We start from the raw sequence: 18152 nt of genomic DNA, 5'->3' as shown, positions 1-18152 counted from the left end.
TCTCCTTGAGCCCGTTTGCGGACGGTACCTCATTTCCCAAAAATAAAAAATTCATCAAAACCAATCCCCGATTCAAACAAATCCAATCTTACGTCAAATTCAAGTTCATGAAAAATCTCATGCCCTCTTTGAGCCCGTTTGTGAACGGTGCCTCTTTTCTCGAGGCCATTTGGGGATGGTCTCGTCTTCTCCTTGAACCCGTTTGTGAACAGGTTTCTCATTCTCTGAGTCCATTTGTGAATGGTCTCATGTCCTCTTTGAGCCCGTTTGTGAACGGTGCCTCTTTTCTCGAGGCCATTTGTGAATGGTCTCATCTTCTCCTTGAGCCCGTTTGCGGACGGTACCTCATTTTCCAAAAATAAAAAAATTTATCAAATCCAAATCCTTAATTAAAAAATAAAAATAAAAATCCATTCCTACGTCAAATTCAAGTTCATAAAAAAATCCCTAAATTCTTCGAGCCCGTTTGTGAACGGTGCCTCATTTCTCGAGTCCATTTGTGAATGGTCTCGTCTTCTCTTCGAACCCGTTTGTGAACAGGTGTCTCATTCTCTGAGTCCATTTGTGAATGGTCTCATCTTCTCCTTGAGCCCGTTTGTGAACGGTGCCTCATTTTCTGAGTCCATTTGTGAATGGTCTCGTGTCCTCTTTGAGCCCGTTTGTGAACGGTGCCTCATTTCTCGAGTCCATTTGTGAATGGTCTTGTCTTCTCCTTGAGCCCGTTTGTGAACGGTGCCTCATTTCTCGAATCCATTTGTGAATGGTCTCGTCTTCTCCTTGAGCCCGTTTGTGAACGGTGCCTCATTTCTCGAGTCCATTTGTGAATGGTCTCGTCTTCTCCTTGAGCCTGTTTGTGAATGGTGCCTCATTTCTCGAGTCCATTTGTGAATGGTCTTGTCTTATCCTTGAGCCCGTTTGTGAATGGTGCCTCTTTTCTCGAATCCATTTGTGAATGGTATCGTCCTCCTTGAGCCCGTTTGTGAACGGTGCCTCATTTCTCGAGTCCATTTGTGAATGGTCTTGTCTTCTCCTTGAGCCCGTTTGTGAACGGTGCCTCTTTTCTCGAATCCATTTGTGAATGGTATCTTCCTCCTTGAGCCCGTTTGTGAACGGTGCCTCATTTCTCGAGTCCATTTGTGAATGGTCTTGTCTTCTCCTTGAGCCCGTTTGTGAACGGTGCCTCTTTTCTCGAGTCCATTTGTGAATGGTTTTCTATCCTCCTTGAGGCCGTTTGTGAACGGTGCCTCATTATCCAAGTCCATTTGGGAATGCTTCTTATCCTCGTTGAACCCGCTTGTGAGCGGCGTCTCATCTCCTTCTAAAAACTGTTTGAGAGCGATCTTTGTCCTTTCCCTTCAGAATCCATTCGAAAATGATATCTCATTCTCTAATTGCCCGTTTGTGAACGGCGCCGCATCGAGTTTTTTTTATTATTCAAGTTCTAGGGTTTCATCTAAGGTTTTGCATTATGTTAAGGTGCGTTGTGTCTAGAGAGTCCTTTGTCGATTAAAGCTACGCAAAATGGTTCTGTCATTTTTAACTTTGGTATTCAATGACTACGTCATCTCTACCAAAGAGGGGCATCTGTAGACACCCCATTTTGTTTTGTTTTAATCAACAAATAAATTAGTGTGTTAAATCCATGTGAGAACCCCCTCTATCATTGATTTATATGTTTTAGGTCATTAATATCTTGATCTGACTTTACGGATCATCAATCGGGACAAAATAAGCTAGGGTCACTTCATAGCCCGGACCCTGATTCCATTCCGAGACCCGATTTCCGTAAATCGTTAGATCAATGGCAGATCTTGACCTGGGTCTAACCATCCAAAACCACCTAACCTCTCCTCTCATCCTAACCATCCAAACCTCACCTAACCTCACCTAACCTCTCCTCTCATCCTAACCATCCAAACCTCACCTAACCTCACCTAACCTCACCTAACCTTACCTAACCCCACCTAACCTTACCTAACCTCATCCTCTCATCCTAACCATCCAAAACCACCTAACCTCACCTAACCTCCTATCCCATTCTCCTATAAATACCCTCTCATCCCACCATCCAAGAGGAGAAAAAAAAGAACCCCTCTCTTAGAAAATTCATCCCTCTCCCTCATCTCTTCAAGGGTTCGGCCATCCTTGCCGGATCGGGTGATTTTATACGTTGGGTGATATATATCAAAAGCGGTCATTATCAAGCAAGGAATCATCTTCAAGGAATTAACATCAAAGAAAAATCAAACACAAAGTGGGTTTTCAAAGAGGTAGGCATTTATTTCAATTTTATGTAGGGTCTGTTTTCATGCATATCTTTTACTTTAAAAGAAAAACCATGTTAGGAAGCATCTAGGATCAATCTTTACTCATATTCTTCTTGATGGTAGACTTTGAAGTTATACATGTTTCCCTCTTCTCTTAACCCATCTGATCTTCATTTTTATTTTTCCCTAATGGTTCACACCCTGGTTCCCCCTGGTTAGCCTCTGGTTAGCTCCTGGTTGCACCCAGGTTCGCTGCTGGTTGCACCCAGGTTCGATACTGGTTGCACCCTGGTTCCCTGCTGGTTCGCACTTTGGTTAGACCCTGGTTGCACCCAGGTTCGCTGCTGGTTGCACCCAGGTTCCCTCCTGGTTGCACCCTGGTTCCCCTGCTGGTTCGCACCCTGGTTCCCTGCTGGTTCGCACCCAGGTTCGCTGCTGGTTGCACCCAGGTTCCCTGCTGGTTGCACCCTGGTTCCCCTGCTGGTTCGCACCCTGGTTCCCTGCTGGTTCGCACCCTGGTGCACCCTGGTCCGCACCCTGGTTTGTACCCTGCTTCCTCCTGGTTAGACCATGGCTAGTCTCGGGTTTGCTCCTAACTTAGACCCGACTCACTAAACCCCATACCCATAAGCCTTAAACCCTATAACCATAGCCACACATCAACCCAAGCCATACCTTTGTCCACTCACTGAGGCACACCATTTATCCATAAATTTGGTTACATTAAATCTAACCCAGCCAGGCCACCTGCAGCTTAAGTCAAATCGCCCCAATACAATCCAACCAAGTGGGATCCCAACCCAGCTCAACTGAGTCAACTCTAGCCAACCTCCCTAGTCGAGTTGACCCAACTCTCTAGTCGAGTATGCTCAACCTCTTTAACTAATTGGACTCTCCCCTTAGTTGACTCAATCCAATTCCTTAATCAACCCATCCCAATGCAACCGAGTCGCATTCGACCAAGTTGCGGCCTTCCATGTCACAACCGAGTCATTCCCCTATTCTACTAATGCCCTTTTACACCTAATAGAACTTCCTCCCTTTTGCCTAACCAAGTCATATCCCAACACAATCTGAGTCGCATGTTTGAATCCATTTGGCCGAATCTCATAAGCCCGCCCATTTTGAATTCCCAAAATTCAAACCCTTGATGATTCCTGTATGCTCAATTCTTTGATGCAAATTCCCAATTCCAAAATCCCATTGCTAAATCAATGTTTCTGAATCTCAAGTCCAATGCTCAAATACAAACCCGATTCCTGATCCAAATACCAATCCTGTTTTCCAAAATCCAAGCAACCTCCCCAGCGGAACTACGTGTGGCTTGATCCCCATCGCGGGGTACGTAGGCAATTTGGCACTCCCAAGTTCAGTCGCACCTTTCTCTATCTTTCTCATTCCCTCACACTATTTCATCATCTCTTCCATCCCTTTTTTCACTAACCTCAAGAACTGAAATCGATTCACCTCGTGTCTCTCGGAACCGTTGGATTACGGTTTCCGTCGTAAGGACCCTTAGAGCCCAATTTAGGAACACCGGTGTCGTGTCGTGTCCTAAGTTTTAGGGAGTCTTAGGTTTTAGGGAGTCCTAGAGTTAGGAGTCCAGCCTCATCACGGACGTTTGCTATGTATAGCAACCGTGCCATAGGTCTAGTTACACTAGTCACCCAATCTTTCCCTAGGACAAGCCTAGTAAACTAGGATGTAGGCAAACCTGCATTAGTCTAAGGGACCATTTGCATTTAGATGAGAATCATATAGCATCTTAGATGAAATCCTAAGATAATAAAATCCTCAACTTGAATTAAATAACTTCTCCTAAAACTGTTGAAACAGTCAATCCCGTCTAGGTCGGTGTCCTAGTTGAGTTAGGCATAAGTAGCTTAGCTTAGGTACACCGAACTACGTCGACTCTGATCCCAGTAAGGCTTGGGTACGTAGGCAGCTTGGATGTCTGACGGCATACCACCCGCGAGTCGGCACCACAACAAATTGTGGTGTTTTATATATTAATTTTCTTGTAAATGCTTAATTAAATCACTTAGGATTTTCCATTGAAATTAGATTCTAGGATGCATGTCACTTAGTTCGCACATTAACATAGAGTTGAATGAGCCATTTAAAATAAATTTAAAAGAGTTAGCTTTTGGAATCGAAGACCGATTATCGGGCAGGAATGGTGCATGTGGCGGATAACTCCCCATACCTTCCATTCTCGTAACCAGGTAGCGAGTCTAGATTTCTGGTTAATTACGGGTCCTAGATCCCACATCTAGGTGGCGACTCTGTCAGTCTCTTTCGTGTGGAATTCGGATTGCCTTAGTGATCCCAAGTTCACAGGAAAGATTAATTCAAATCAACATTAAAATGCACGCGCCAATCGCGTGGATACGAGAGACCAAAAGAGAGAGCGCGTGGCGGCTCGCGCCCCACACCCCTCTCGCGGGATCAGGGTACCACACCTATACCTTGCAGGAGCGTATAGAAAAACACAAGATTTGATGAGAGGTTGGATAAAATCCTAACCCCTATGATGATAGGACTGACTCCTGAAAGAAAGACAGACTCTCTAGCTAAGGACAGACTCCTAGGCTAAGGACTGACTCTGAAAATAGGATTCTAAGAAGGAGGTGCTAATGAGATAAAGCCTGTCTCCTAAAAGAAAAAGAGATAAAGAAGGGTGCTAGTGAGACTATCAAGCTAAGATAAAACTCACAAGTAATAAGGGAAGACCTTGTACATATTTAGCAAAGGTAAAACATCCAGCCGGGCCGGACAGCTACCTAGCCCTAGGGTGCAACAAATGTGCAACCCAATACCCATAAGGTAAGGGGTATGATGCCAAGCCGAGCAAAGTGTTCTTCCAAAACCAAACAACGCACAAAAATGAGGGTTTAAGACCTATGAGACTAGAGGTGGTCTTCTAGAGGTTAGGTTGATTCATTAATGAGACAATGCCTGTCTCCAAAGATTTGGATCTAAAAGACTAGGCAAGTCTTTTGAGAAAATAGAATGCTATTTGGACTGTGTAAGTCTCCCTAGAGATGGGCTTGGGCTAGCGCCTTCATTGCCCTACAAGAAAAAAAGGGATTCTAATATCTAAAGAGAATTAACAGCAATCTATAAGACTGTGTTAGTCTATCAAAAAGAGAAGAAAATGCTACCAGATAATCGCAAATTTTATTCTAAAAAACAAATCAAGTGCTAAGCAAAAGAAGAATATACAATTTAATTGCAATCATAAAATGATAACTAACATTAATTAGTCCAGACCAGCCGCTGGATAGCCTAATAAAGTAAAAAAAAACAATATCAAACACTTCTAAACCAACCACAAACCCCAATACGGGGACTCCAATGAAATCAGATGATGCCAAAGTAATCATCTGATATCATATACACATGATAATATTTCTAATCCCGCCTTGAGATCAGACAGTACCCATGTCGATAATATCGAATAGAGTAGTCATCTGATCTCCTTCTTCTTATTAACAATTTATTTAAATAAAAAAGGAATGAGTATAATGAACTTTGATATAATCTCACCTGAACAATCCATTTATCTTCAGACTCTAACTCAAAATTAAATAAGAGGAAAGAAGAGGGGAGAGGGTATTATCATAATCCAATAAATCTCTCTAAAGGTGGGCTTAGGCTATCGCCTTCATCGCCCTATACACAGCTGAAAAATCATGGATCATGCTCAAAATAGACACAAAAGCAATCACGAGAACCCAAAAACCTAAAGGTCATCTTAAACGGAAATCACAGCCCAAAGAGACTTAACCTTCTCCTCTCCCATCATGGTTTATGTAAGATGAATGTCTAAGGCTCATTTCTACAGTAAAAATTTTCTACTTGCTTTGCCATGAACAAATCCAACAATTCAAGAAGGTCATGCAAGTGCAAAACAAAGAGACTTGAGATGATGAATATAAGTAATTAATAAAGAAGACAAATATAAACAAGTTAAATTCCAAGATGTCGTTACTTTATATATGGATTCCAATGGTATTGAGCTTAATGACATTAGATCTGATCATTTTGGGCTAGACATAGATTACAGTCACAAACAAATGACAATTTAGATAACATGATAACAAAGGGAAACAAACTCATTTAGAAATGGATATTGTCCAAGTTATTTCCATGGTTGATTTTAGAGATAAAGACATCAAACATTTTTTTCATCTCAAGGGCAATTGACGGCAAGGAGCGACGTATATAGCTTCGGGGTGATATTAATGGAAATTTTATCGGGGTGCCAAGCGCTGAACAGTATGGAAACAACAGAGAAGGTGCTGGTCGAATGGGCCCCACCAGTCTTGTCTGATAAGAACAAAAGGTTCACCATTATGGACAAGAGACTTGGTGGCCAATACTCACATGACTCAGCATCTATTGTTGCAGAAATTGCACTCAGTTGTACCAAAGAAGATTGGGACCTTAGGCCTCACATGGATTACATTGTCGAGAAGCTTGAGGCGCTTCCTGAGGTGCTAGATATTCAAACAGACAATCCTCATAATACCACTGACATGCCCAATCTAGGCCACCAGCCTAACATTGAAGAAATAGATCCAAGTGGCTCAACAGAGAAGTCTGGGTGGTGAAATTTTCTCAGCTATGATTCTTTCTCAATTGCACTCAAGATCATGTCGTGGATGCAAATCAAAGACATTTTTTACTACACATATTTAGCAATTATAAAATTAAACTAAATCACATAACAGGATTATGCTACCTTTACTATTAAAACCTGTCATTCTTTTCACACTGATGATCAAAAGAAAGAGAATCAAAACACAAAAAATTAGATCACATTCCTGGAATTATCTTCAATATTTTAAACAATTCAGCTTAAGATATTCTTAATATCTTCAAGTACTTGCAGAAATTGAAGAAGAACACATACTACAATTAGATCCCTACTATCTGAACTAAATTGAAGCTCCGAAAGGAAATTTTTAAAACCGAACTAGATGATCTTCACTTAGAAAAATAGAAACATGTATTTAACATGTGATGATGTATATCTAAAGTTCTTCCTCTCAAAATCACTGGATCGAAGGTTTTCCATAGAGGAAAATAAGAAAGATCTGAAATTTGTGACCTAGTTCTAAGATTTAAAAGCACGGATCTGGATTAGCACAAATGAGAAAACACCTATGAAAGAAAGAAGCTCTGTATAAAATGTAGTATTTCCAGAAAAAGAAAAAAAAGAAAAAAACCTGGTCAGAGCTCGCCGGAGAAGATGATCGGAGATGGATGGGAGCTGACGGATCGGAGATGAAAATTGCCGGATCTCCTTTTATAACTGCGCAGATCGAAGAAGGATCGAGTTGCAGATCTCAGATCTGCAGAGATAGCCGGAAGGGATTGGTTGGAGAAGATGCCAGAGAAGATGGAAGCCGCCGGAATCCGATCGGATTCTTGCCGGAGAAAAGGAAAATACGGATTTTTCTTTCTCTGCAACTCACTCTCTCTCTCTCTCTGCTTGAAGATAGATTTGAGGTTTTGTATGAACAGATTTGAAGAAGATCTTGCCCGAGTTCCTGTAGATCTGGCTGACCGAAGCTTGGAGAGATTGAGAGAGATAGTCAGCCGAAACGTGGAGATCTACCGGATTTCATAAGGATCGGCCGGATTTTACGCTCGCCGGAGGAGGTGGATTGGCAGGAGAAAAGGAGATCGGAGAAGGAGAAGGGAGTTGGGTTTGGACGAGATTCGTCTTCTCTCTCCTCAGAGCTTATCTCTCTAAAAAAATTAAGAAAAGTTAAGATTTTTTTAAAAATGAGCTTAAGTGAGTATTTATAGGAAAAAAATGAAGTTGATATTGGCACCAACATTGATGGGCGCACAAATGCGCGACTCCTCTGGGATAATGCACCCCCTATACTTGATAACGGCACTAACTCAACTTGTCTTTTTCGAATTTTCTTGGCGGATTTTTCTGAAATTTTGCCGAGACAATTCTGAGATCCTAAGGCTTCTAAAAATGTATTCATGGGCATTTAGGGTCTTTGGATGACTAGAATTTTTCCTAAAATACAAGGTTTTTAGGGTAAAATGAAAAGCTAGTGGGCCAACCCCTCATTTGCACTACATACTATTTCGGTCCATTTACTAGGCAAAAGAGCTCCGATCTCGATGAAATTTTGTAGGGGGGTATAAGAGACCTTCATCCAGCCTAGGGTGAAGTTTGGGACCCCAATGCTGAGATTCGGATGGATTTGGCACGAGCCGGGAAGGTTTAGGGCTTAGTCAAAATGGGGTGTCTACAGTCGTCTAGCGCTTTTGTCGTCTAGCGAACGCGCCATATCCAGTCCGGACAGCCGGACAGGTCTTTTGTCGTCTAGCGCTCTTGTCGTCTAGCGAACGCGCCATATCCAGTCCGGACAGCCGGACAGGTCTCTTGTCTTTGAATTATCCTGTCCGGACAGCCGGACAGGTCTTTGTCCTCTTGAATCATCCTGTCCGGACAGCCGGACAGGTCTTTTGTCGCCTAGCGCTTTTGTCGCCCAGCGAACGCGTCGTATCCTGTCCGGACGGCCGGACAGGTCTTTTGTCGTCTAGCGCTTTTGTCGTCTAGCGAACGCGCCATATCCAGTCCGGACAGCCGGACAGGTCTCTTGTCTTTCGAATGCCCCATATCCTGTCCGGACAGCCGGACAGGTCTTTTGTCTTCTGAATGCCCCATATCCTGTCCGGACAGCCGGACAGGTCTTTTGTCTTCTGGCGCTTTGGGACCTGTGCCTTGTATTTAATGCAGGCGGCGCATTTAATGCGAGCGGCGCATTTAATGCGAGCGGCGCATTTAATGCGGAAGGCGACGTGGCGCACTCCGGCTGGCGGAAATGGGCGGGATTTTTCCCGCTCTTCCCAGCTTCTCTATAAATACAGGAGTTTACTCTTCATTTCTTACTTTTCATCTTTTACTCTCCTCCTCTTCTGTTCGGCTGCTCAAGTTTTCTGCCCGCTTCGGATCAGTGAGCCCGGAGGTCCTCGTCCAACACTCCAGTTCGGTAATCTTTTTTAGCTTTTAGCCTTTCTTTCTTTTTTTTCCTTTTTATGTCTAGCACTAGTTCGGAGACGGACTCCAGTTCAAGGGAGTCCGGTTCGACCAGTACCGCATCGGGGTCCGAGGCATCAGAGAGGGCGGTTCCGGCCTCACCTATAGTGGAGGCCGGTGTTGAGGGCGAAGAGCTAGTGATCATAATAGACGAGGAGAGCGGTGAGGAAATGAGTGTGGACTTAGACACAATCCCGGCCTGTGGGGACGGACCGGATCGGGTAGAAACCAGCGACGATGATGAGGACGTCGAAGCGGCAGTCCCTCAATCGTCGCGCATGCCAGTCGAGGTGATAGCGGAGGCACAGATGGAAGCCAACCCGCAGTATAACATCGGGGCCCTATACGAGGTGAACCATCTGTGGCCGAACAGGCTTCAGATCGTCAGGGACAAATACTGTATTCCTAGCCGGTACATTCTGAGGGCGGCTGTCGAAGGGGATCGGGCCAGCAACGATAGCGCAGACCTCTGCGTGTATGAGGAGGCCTTCCGGGCCGGGCTTAGGCTCCCCTTCCACCCCTTCTTTGCGGATGCACTGAATTACTACGGACTGGCAGTTACACAGGTCGTCCCGAACTCTTGGAGGACACTGATCGGCTTCTTGTACCTTCTTGAAGTCCGGCTCCGTAGGAACCCCACCGTGCCCGTCTTCAGGATGTGTGCGCACCTGAAGAGGCATAAGGACGGCGGCTGGATCTACATTAGCCAGAGGCCTGAAATGAAAATGATCACTGGGATACCTTCTTCCATTCACACATGGAAGAACAGGTTCTTCTATGTAAAGGACACCGCGCCGGGCTCGCAGTGGCCGTTCTCATTACAATGGAGAACGCCGGACACTCGCCGCCTTAGTAAAAAACCAGCTCTCGAAGACTATGACCATATGACCTTCGCTCTGATCAAAGAAGAGCTCAAGCGAGGTCCAGTTCACTGCTCAGAGTTCGAAGAAGAGGCCGAGCTGGTCGCACTCGGGGTCAGCCGTGCGACGCCGGCACGTACGTAGACACTATAGGATAGCATTTATTTTTCTGAAGTATTTTTCAACTTTCATATTGCTGACTGCGCTCCGTTCTCTTTTGCAGAAATGGTGAAGCAGATGTCCCTCTTGGACAGAATCAAGCAGTCTTCGGGCGCGTCCCCAGCGCAGGAGCAGCCCCAACCAAAGGGCAAGAAGAGGAAGGTGCCGGAGTCGACCCCGCCGATGGTCACGCTGGCTAAGCCTCTTAAAAGCAGCCGGGCGACGCATAAGCTTGCCCTATCTAGCCGGGCAGACACCACGGGTCAGAGCTCCAAGTCCGGAGCGGCGACGGGGTCAAAGCACGGCGGGGCAGTACTGGGTATGCCGGCTACGGCATCGGTTGGAGGCGACAACGTCTTCCGCCCGAACTGGGCCGTGCAGAAAACGGACACCGGCCTGGGGGATACCCGGGTGGCCGCAGAGTTGATGTACAAGGGTGTCCTCACCCGCGACCGGCTAGCAGTCGAAAAAGAGGTGCCGGAGATCTGCGAGGCGGCAATCAGCTCCGCCCTCTATCAACTCCAGGTGTACTCAAGGGATATGGCCAAGAAGCGATATCTCTTCTCTGAGACGATCACAAGGATCGAGTCCGAAAAGGCCCAGCTCCAGAAGGAGAACGGCGAGCTCAATGAAGCCGTCCAGATCAAAGAGGCCGAGCTCAACAGCTTATAGGACGAACTGCAGAGGGTCAAAAACCAGGCCGTGCAGGATCTCCTGAGTGCGGCTGAGAGGGCCGGAAGGAAGGAAAAGGCGGCCGTGGAGAAGGCCGTGAAGGAAACTGAGGAGAGGAAGGAGGCCCAGCACTTCGACTTAGGCCTCCAGGCCTACAGGGCGGGTTTTCTTCTCTGCTCCGAGCAGGTGAAGAGGATTCACCCCGACATCTCCTTGGACGGGCTAACCGTCCCGTATGCACCTCCAGAGGATGAGGAAGATGAGGAGGAAGACGAACCGGACTCCTCCCGGCCTATTGAGGTGGATGCGGAGGTGACTGTGGCCGCCGTCTCCTCGGCGGAGGGTGGCGAGCTCGCAGCCCTCACTCCCGCAGGGGTCGTCACCGAGGTTGTGGCCGACGAGGAGGCCTGAGCAGCAGCCTTCTTTCTTTTTTGTTTGCACAGTCGGTGACGCCTATTCTTTGTAAGCCAGCTCGGCGAAGAGAGCAATTTTGTAATACGAATATGAATACTGAATACAAATACATTTTTTGTTTAACTGTCTGTACAGCCTTCTTATTTTTTTGTACGTATTATTTCTGTGCTGCATCGAGAACCGAGCTGGGAATATTTGAAGTTGGTTTCCACTGCGGGCATCCTGGCTGGAACTGATCTCCAAGCCACTAGGATGAGCCGGAGTGCACCACTGCTGCTCGTCCTAAGTCTGCGAGAACCGAGCTGGAAGCTTGGTACTCAAACACTTAGGAAATATTTGAAGGTGGTTTCCACTGCGGGCGTCCTGGCTGGAACTGATCTCCAAGCCATTAGGATGAGCCGGAGTGCACCACTGCTGCTCGTCCTAAGTCTGCGAGAGCCGAGCTGGAAGCTTGGTACTCAAACACTTAGGAAATATTTGAAGGTGGTTTCCACTGCGGGCGTCCTGGCTGGAACTGATCTCCAAGCCATTAGGATGAGCCGGAGTGCACCACTGCTGCTCGTCCTAAGTCTGCGAGAGCCGAGCTGGAAGCTTGGTACTCAAACACTTAGGAAGTATTTGAAGGTGGTTTCCACTGCGGGCGTCCTGGCTGGAACTGATCTCCAAGCCACTAGGATGAGCCGGAGTGCACCACTGCTGCTCGTCCTAAGTCTGCGAGAACCGAGCTGGAAGCTTGGTACTCAAACACTTAGGAAATATTTGAAGGTGGTTTCCACTGCGGGCGTCCTGGCTGGAACTGATCTCCAAGCCACTAGGATGAGCCGGAGTGCACCACTGCTGCTCGTCCTAAGTCTGCGAGAACCGAGGTGGAAGCTTGGTACTCAAACACTTAGGAAATATTTGAAGGTGGTTTCCACTGCGAGCGTCCTGGCTGGAACTGATCTCCAAGCCATTAGGATGAGCCGGAGTGCACCACTGCTGCTCGTCCTAAGTCTGCGAGAGCCGAGCTGGAAGCTTGGTACTCAAACACTTAGGAAATATTTGAAGGTGGTTTCCACTGCGGGCGTCCTGGCTGGAACTGATCTCCAAGCCACTAGGATGAGCCGGAGTGCACCACTGCTGCTATATACTGATGTCTAAATGAGTTGCTCAAAGAAGGACAATCATTTGGGAAACTTATTTTATTCATTACAGAATTTGGATGATTACAGCAGTTCTTTACAAGCCTATGAAGGCAAACAAAATTACTGGTAGTAGATCCGAAGATTTCTAGAATTCCAAGCATGTGGCAGCATCTGTTCGTCGAGGGACTCTAACCGATAGCTTCCTGGGCGGATGACTTCCTTGACTCGGTACGGTCCTTCCCAGGTCGGAGAGAGCTTGCCCACGCTTCTTGGCTGGGAAACGGAGGCTTTCCTCAGGACTAGGTGGCCTGCGCGGAATTCTCTTGGTCGGATCTTGACGTCATGATATCTGGATATTTTCTGTTTATAGGCCGCCGCCTGTAGACACCCCATTTTGTTTTGTTTTAATCAACAAATAAATTAGTGTGTTAAATCCATGTGAGAACCCCCTCTATCATTGATTTATATGTTTTAGGTCATTAATATCTTGATCTGACTTTACGGATCATCAATCGGGACAAAATAAGCTAGGGTCACTTCATAGCCCGGACCCTGATTCCATTCCGAGACCCGATTTCCGTAAATCGTTAGATCAATGGCAGATCATGACCTGGGTCTAACCATCCAAAACCACCTAACCTCTCCTCTCATCCTAACCATTCAAACCTCACCTAACCTCACCTAACCTCTCCTCCCATCATAACCATCCAAACCTCACCTAACCTCACCTAACCTCACCTAACATCACCTAACCTCACCTAACCTTACCTAACCTCACCTAACCTCACCTAACCTCCTATCCCATTCTCCTATAAATACCCTCTCATCTCACCAAAGAAAAGAAGGAAAAAAAAGAAAAGAGGAGAGAACCCCTCTCTTAGAAAATTCAAGCCCTCTCTCTAGACCAAATCCCTCTTCTCCATAAGTTTGCATGGAATATCGTCTACAAAAAGGTATGTCTTTTGGAATTTTATTTTCTTTTCTATATTTGTAGGATTGAGTGTTGTTTTGCGTATATTTTGGTTGATGTCATGTTTAATTTTGTACTAGTTTGGCCTTGGTCATGTTCTCACTTATGCTAAATATAATTAATGTGTCAGGGTCATTAGAACCTATTTGCAATGGGATGTTGAAATCATTGGCTTGTTAGGGAATTTAGATTTCTTTTGGGAAAACAATTCATTAAAAATTTTGAACATTTACAAGAAAGAAAACTTGAATTTTACATGAATTATCAAAACCCATTTAATTTGGCTTACAAAACCTCCATCTTTCAATTGATAACAACAGCCCCCACTCCAATTTGATAACAACAGCCCCCACTCAATCTCAAGAACCCAATATCCATACCCCACCTTGCCAAGTAGATAAAAACAACCCCTTTTTCAAACATCCCATTTGAATCTAATCTCAGGCCCATTCAAGCCATTTTTCATATTCACCGTCTTTTAATCACTAAAAAAATAAGAACTATCAAAAGAAAACATGGGGGTGCCAATATCATTCCCGTCATAGTGCTAGCTGTTAGACTTTAAACAGATTTTTCGACCTCTAAACAACAGAATCGTGGGAAATGGTTAACTACAAAGTCGTAGATATTTTCGTGCCGTTTCCAACGAGTATTCGTGCTAGATCAGACAGCGAGCGGTTAAAAAGTTAAGTCCAAAATGGTTACGGCACACCTTTAGGCATTTCCAGTTTAATGTTGCTGTCCTTTTGTTTGCAACACAAATTCGAACCTCTAAATCACAGATTTACAAACAATGGAGAACTACAAAGTTGTAGCCCTATAAAAGATCTTTCCAACGCATGTTTGTACGTTGAATTTGGCCAAGCGGTTAAAGAGTTACGACAGTTTTAGTGGGCTGCATTTGTCAGATCTTTTAATGGTCAATGGTTTGTCGAATTTGTGCAATTGTCAAAACTTGGTTGTGTTAACGTCATTTTCCAAACCAAAATCGAAAGACATTAATCTAAAGTACATCCAACCTAAAATTAACAAAACTAAAATTCACCCATTTAAAATCCACTGATAAAAATCCGTTAAAAGCCATTAACCAAAAGACCACTAAAAATTTCAAATGAAACTAAAACCTTCTAAATAAACAACTTTAAAAGCTACCAAACACACTAAATACCTTCAGATAATAAAAGCTTCAAGAAAACTCTAAAAGTTTCCACAAACCCAAAAGAATTCGAGATTCCCAAGAGCCGGTGGATTCAAAATTCCTTTAGGAACCCTTAGAGCCCAATTTAGGAACACTGGTGTCGTGTCGTGTCGTGTCCTAAGTTTTAGGGAGTCTTAGGTTTTAGGGAGTCCTAGAGTCAGGAGTCCGGCCTCATCACGGACGCTTGCTATGTATAGCAACCGTGCCATAGGTCTAGTTACACTAGTCACCCAATCTTTCCCTAGGACAAGCCTAGTAAACTAGGATGTAAGGCAAACCTGCATTAGTCTAAGGGACCATTTGCATTTAGATGAGAATCATATAGCATCTTAGATGAAATCCTAAGATAATAAAATCTTCAACTTGAATTAAATAACTTCTCCTAAAACTGTTGAAACAGTCAATCCCGTCTAGGTCGGTGTCTTAGTTGAGTTAGGCATATGTAACTTAGCTTAGGTGCACCGAACTACGTCGACTCTGATCCCAGTGAGGCTTGGGTACGTAGGCAGCTTGGATGTCTGATGGCATACCACCCGCGAGTCGGCACCACAAACAAATTGTGGTGTTTTGTATATTAATTTTCTTGTAAATGCTTAATCAAATCACTTAGGATTTTCCATGAAATTAGAATTCTAGGAGAACTTTCACTTAGATTGAATCCAGACAAATTAATAAATCAAGATACACATCTAGGATTCACATTGAAATTAGATCATAGGATGCATGCCACTTAGTTCGCACATTAACATAGAGTTGAATGAGCCATTTAAAATAAATTTAAAAGAGTTAGCTTTTGGAATCGAAGACCGATTATCGGGCAGGAATGGTGCATGTGGCGGATAACTCCCCATACCTTCCATTCTCGTAACCAGGTAGCGAGTCTAGATTTCTGGTTAATTACGGGTCCTAGATCCCACATCTAGGTGGCGACTCTGTCAGTCTCTTTCGTGTGGAATTCGGATTGCCTTAGTGATCCCAAGTTCACAGGAAAGATTAATTCAAATCAACATTAAAAGGCACACGCCAATCGCGTGGGTACGAGAGACCAAGAGAGAGAGCGGCGGCTCGCGCCCCACACCCCTCTCGCGGGATCAGGGTACCACAGTCTGGCGACTCTGCTGGGGACCACCTAACTTCATTAAAATTTCAAAAGATAATTCATTTGAATTTAATTTAACTGGCTCATAAAAACTCTATACTTGTTAGATTAGTTTGTCTTGTTTTATTTTCTCATCACATTTTACTCGAACTTAACCTAACAAAACCTGAGGGCATCATAGATTGCGCAAACATATTGCACACACTTACATCACTTGCATCTAAACTCTTGCATCTCACGTGCACACACGTCCTATTTTAGGAACCCGGAGTGTTATCTAGCATGGTTGACTGGGATTTCATCACCTGGTGCCTCTGTGCTAGAGAAGCATTCCACCCTTAGCCTAGTACCTTTATGGTACGTAAACGGATCTCTTGTTCACGTACTGATACGCCGGACACTGGTACAGTATATCGAACAGGGATTCGCGCTAAGGGAACTCTTGGCCTTACCCCTAGATTAACCCACACATGCATGTAGTATACGAACACATGTGCATCATGTGTGTGAGCCTAGTTTAGGATATCCTACCCATTGGTGTCTAGATTAGGCCGTGGTCCATCTTCCAATGGTCACGATCGGTCCTTAGATACACGAACAAAGTCATGAGTCGAGATTCTCTCTCCACTCCGATAGATTAGGATTAGGGTTGATGCCTTCAGGTAACACTGATAAAATGTGAAAAAAAAAAAAAAAAAAATTTCCCTTTGGGTTAGGATATAAATCCCATAATTTTCAAAGATCTCATAGGATTAGTCATTCATGATCTATCCGTTGAAAGCAATCTTATGCTATCTCATCTAATCTTTTGATCGTGCGTCTTTCGTTCTTCTGTCATACGATTCGATCGTATCTTCATGCCATCCCCTAACTGGCAGATGCAGAATCTCACAATCTTTCGATTATGCGTTCTCATGATCTGATCATGCCTGGTCCAGATAATCCAATCTTGCTTGTACCCCTGGTCTGTTCCTCCTCTAGGGGCTACCTTTTTCAAGATTATTTTGCTAAGTCCTTCAGAGTTCACTCTCAGAATCATTGAGCTAGGGGCATTTCCCTATGCGAATCAGTCATCATTGTCCAAAATTGAAAGTATCAGCCATGATGATGTTCAGAACGAACCAGCCTTCGCCGAGCCTTCAACGCCAAACAGTTGCAGCAGTTAAAGTTTTAGTCACTTACTATTTTATGTTGAGTCAGTCATCATGGTCAGTATAATTGTTGAGTCCGGTCTTACAGTTAAAGGTCAATGCCTAGTCCAGGCAAGTTATCTTCTGTTTCTCTTTCTTATTTAGAGTTGTGAATCGTGAGCATGTTCAGGATAGGTCGTCTGATGTAATAGCTTTTCTTTAAATAAAATTTCAGTCAGTTCCAAAAAGTTCACTTGTGTCTGTTCTTAAGTGTGCTTCTGATCTTAAAATAAGACTCCCTCCTCAAATGAGGACAAAATTGACGAAACTCCACTTGAGTCACAGCAATTACTTGAACGAGAGGAGGAGCGCCAATCCCAACCTTTCAAAGATGAAATTGAAATGATAAACACTGGCACTGAAACTTTGATTCAGTGAATGCCGATTGAAAATACATTACCCTCTAAAGAGTGTGAAGAATTGATAAAATTATTTCAAGAATAAGAAGATTGTCTAGAAAAGCTACAACCGATACCAGGGGCAAGACATAGATGGAAAGCTCAAAGAAAATGAAGAAAGTGAGAAGATATATGCTATACAAGGGGCATAGAGTGGAAACAACTTTCATATTTCCAATCAATGACCTTGGTTCTCAAATTCATAAAGCCAACAAATTCAAGATGAAAAGTTCAAAAGCAAACAATGAAAAGTGATCATCAGATATCGAGAGTACGAATCCATAGATGGAGGATGTCAAAGAACAAGTTTCGCTCTATGAAAGTCAAAAGCACGTATTAGAATCTTGAAAGAAGAAGATCCATTATCTCTTACCTGGAAATGCCGTCAAACTCCGTGAAAAAAAAAAAACAAAAGAGAAAAAAAAATAATCAGTACCAGAGGGACTCTAGTAACCTAGATCGATTCCCAATCTGAACATCGAAAGGCCTCCTTTGGCCGATTAAATCCCAAAATCAAAACCCAATGTCAAAAGAATACCGATTTGCAAACCCTTCGAGCCTAAATCAAATTTTCTTGAAAACCCATCAAACTTGGGGCATTCCCCCGAACTACGCGAGACCTGATCCCTATACTGGGGTACGTAGGCAACTCGGTTGAACCGAGTTCGGTCGATTCAAAAAGGAAAAGAAATTCAATCCTTTCAAAAAAAAAAAAGAGAGGGACAA

The 18152-nt window shown here is 44.2% G+C and overlaps 1 protein-coding gene across 3 annotated transcripts; it reads left to right on the top strand.

Annotated features, from left to right (window-relative positions):
- Positions 1 to 1629: 1629 nt before the first annotated feature.
- On the top strand, positions 1630 to 17197 carry LOC143892871 (uncharacterized). 3 transcript variants are annotated; one of them, XM_077397780.1, is made up of 3 exons: positions 1630 to 2270; positions 2487 to 10338; positions 10426 to 11680. In XM_077397780.1, exons 2-3 carry the CDS (start codon positions 9342 to 9344, stop codon positions 11031 to 11033), a joined length of 1605 nt encoding a protein of 534 aa, XP_077253895.1. In that variant the 5' UTR covers positions 1630 to 2270; positions 2487 to 9341; the 3' UTR covers positions 11034 to 11680. The 3 variants fall into 3 exon arrangements, 2 of the variants coding, with proteins under 2 accessions (XP_077253895.1, XP_077253894.1); XR_013255642.1 differs by lacking the exons at positions 2487 to 10338; positions 10426 to 11680 and adding an exon at positions 16717 to 17197; XM_077397779.1 differs by having other exon boundaries at positions 1630 to 10338.
- Positions 17198 to 18152: the final 955 nt, after the last annotated feature.

Source organism: Tasmannia lanceolata, unplaced genomic scaffold (assembly GCF_043159265.1).
Source record: "Tasmannia lanceolata isolate RefF3 unplaced genomic scaffold, GAP_Taslan_0.1 ptg000015l, whole genome shotgun sequence".
In the NCBI taxonomy this organism is placed as follows: domain Eukaryota; kingdom Viridiplantae; phylum Streptophyta; class Magnoliopsida; order Canellales; family Winteraceae; genus Tasmannia; species Tasmannia lanceolata.
Note: the sequence above shows the minus strand (reverse complement) of the source record. Positions and strands in the feature narration are given on the sequence as shown.

What these genes read in the sequence shown, in the direction of transcription:
- LOC143892871 (XM_077397780.1), top strand. Translation starts at nt 9,342, where the DNA reads ATGTCTAGCACTAGTTCGGAGACGGACTCCAGTTCAAGGGAGTCCGGT. An exon ending in CAGCCGTGCGACGCCGGCAC is followed by an intron (nt 10,339 to 10,425) that starts GTACGTAGACAC and finishes TCTCTTTTGCAG; the next exon opens with AAATGGTGAAGCAGATGTCC.